At 67.9% G+C, this 333-nt stretch overlaps 1 protein-coding gene across 1 annotated transcript in view; it reads left to right on the forward strand.

Moving 5' to 3' along the window:
- The first annotated feature begins 6 nt into the window (after positions 1-6).
- IBA57 (IBA57 homolog, iron-sulfur cluster assembly) overlaps positions 7-333 on the forward strand; it is a 15365-nt gene continuing 15038 nt past the window's right edge. Inside the window, exon 1 of the mRNA XM_014534793.1 lies at positions 7-145. Coding sequence (XP_014390279.1) covers positions 31-145 — 115 coding nt within the window. The 5' untranslated portion in view covers positions 7-30. The remainder of the gene's footprint in view (positions 146-333) is intronic.

A 333-nucleotide genomic window follows, 5' to 3' on the forward strand; every position in this document is an offset into this window, starting at 1 on the left:
CGGCCCCATTCCTCCTGGGGCTGCTGACCAATGACCTGCCGCTTCCGGCTCCTGCGGACGGTGCGGCCTCGCCCCCCGCGCGTGCGGGCTACGCCCACTTTCTCAACGTCCAGGGACGCACGCTGTATGACGTCATTCTCTATGGGTGAGAGCGGATTGTGGGGAGAAGGGGAGCCAGGGGAGGCGCACCTAGGGGGAAAGTGGGGAGTCAGAGGGAAGAGGACCACCCCAGCGAGTGGTCGGAAGCTGGGAGGAGGGGCATTTATGGGAAGGGCACCGGAAGATGGGCGGTAGCCTGGGGGAGGGCTTCCGGCGGTGGGCGGGAGGGGCACC

Source organism: Myotis brandtii, unplaced genomic scaffold (genome assembly GCF_000412655.1).
Source record: "Myotis brandtii unplaced genomic scaffold, ASM41265v1 scaffold100, whole genome shotgun sequence".
NCBI lineage: Eukaryota > Metazoa > Chordata > Mammalia > Chiroptera > Vespertilionidae > Myotis > Myotis brandtii.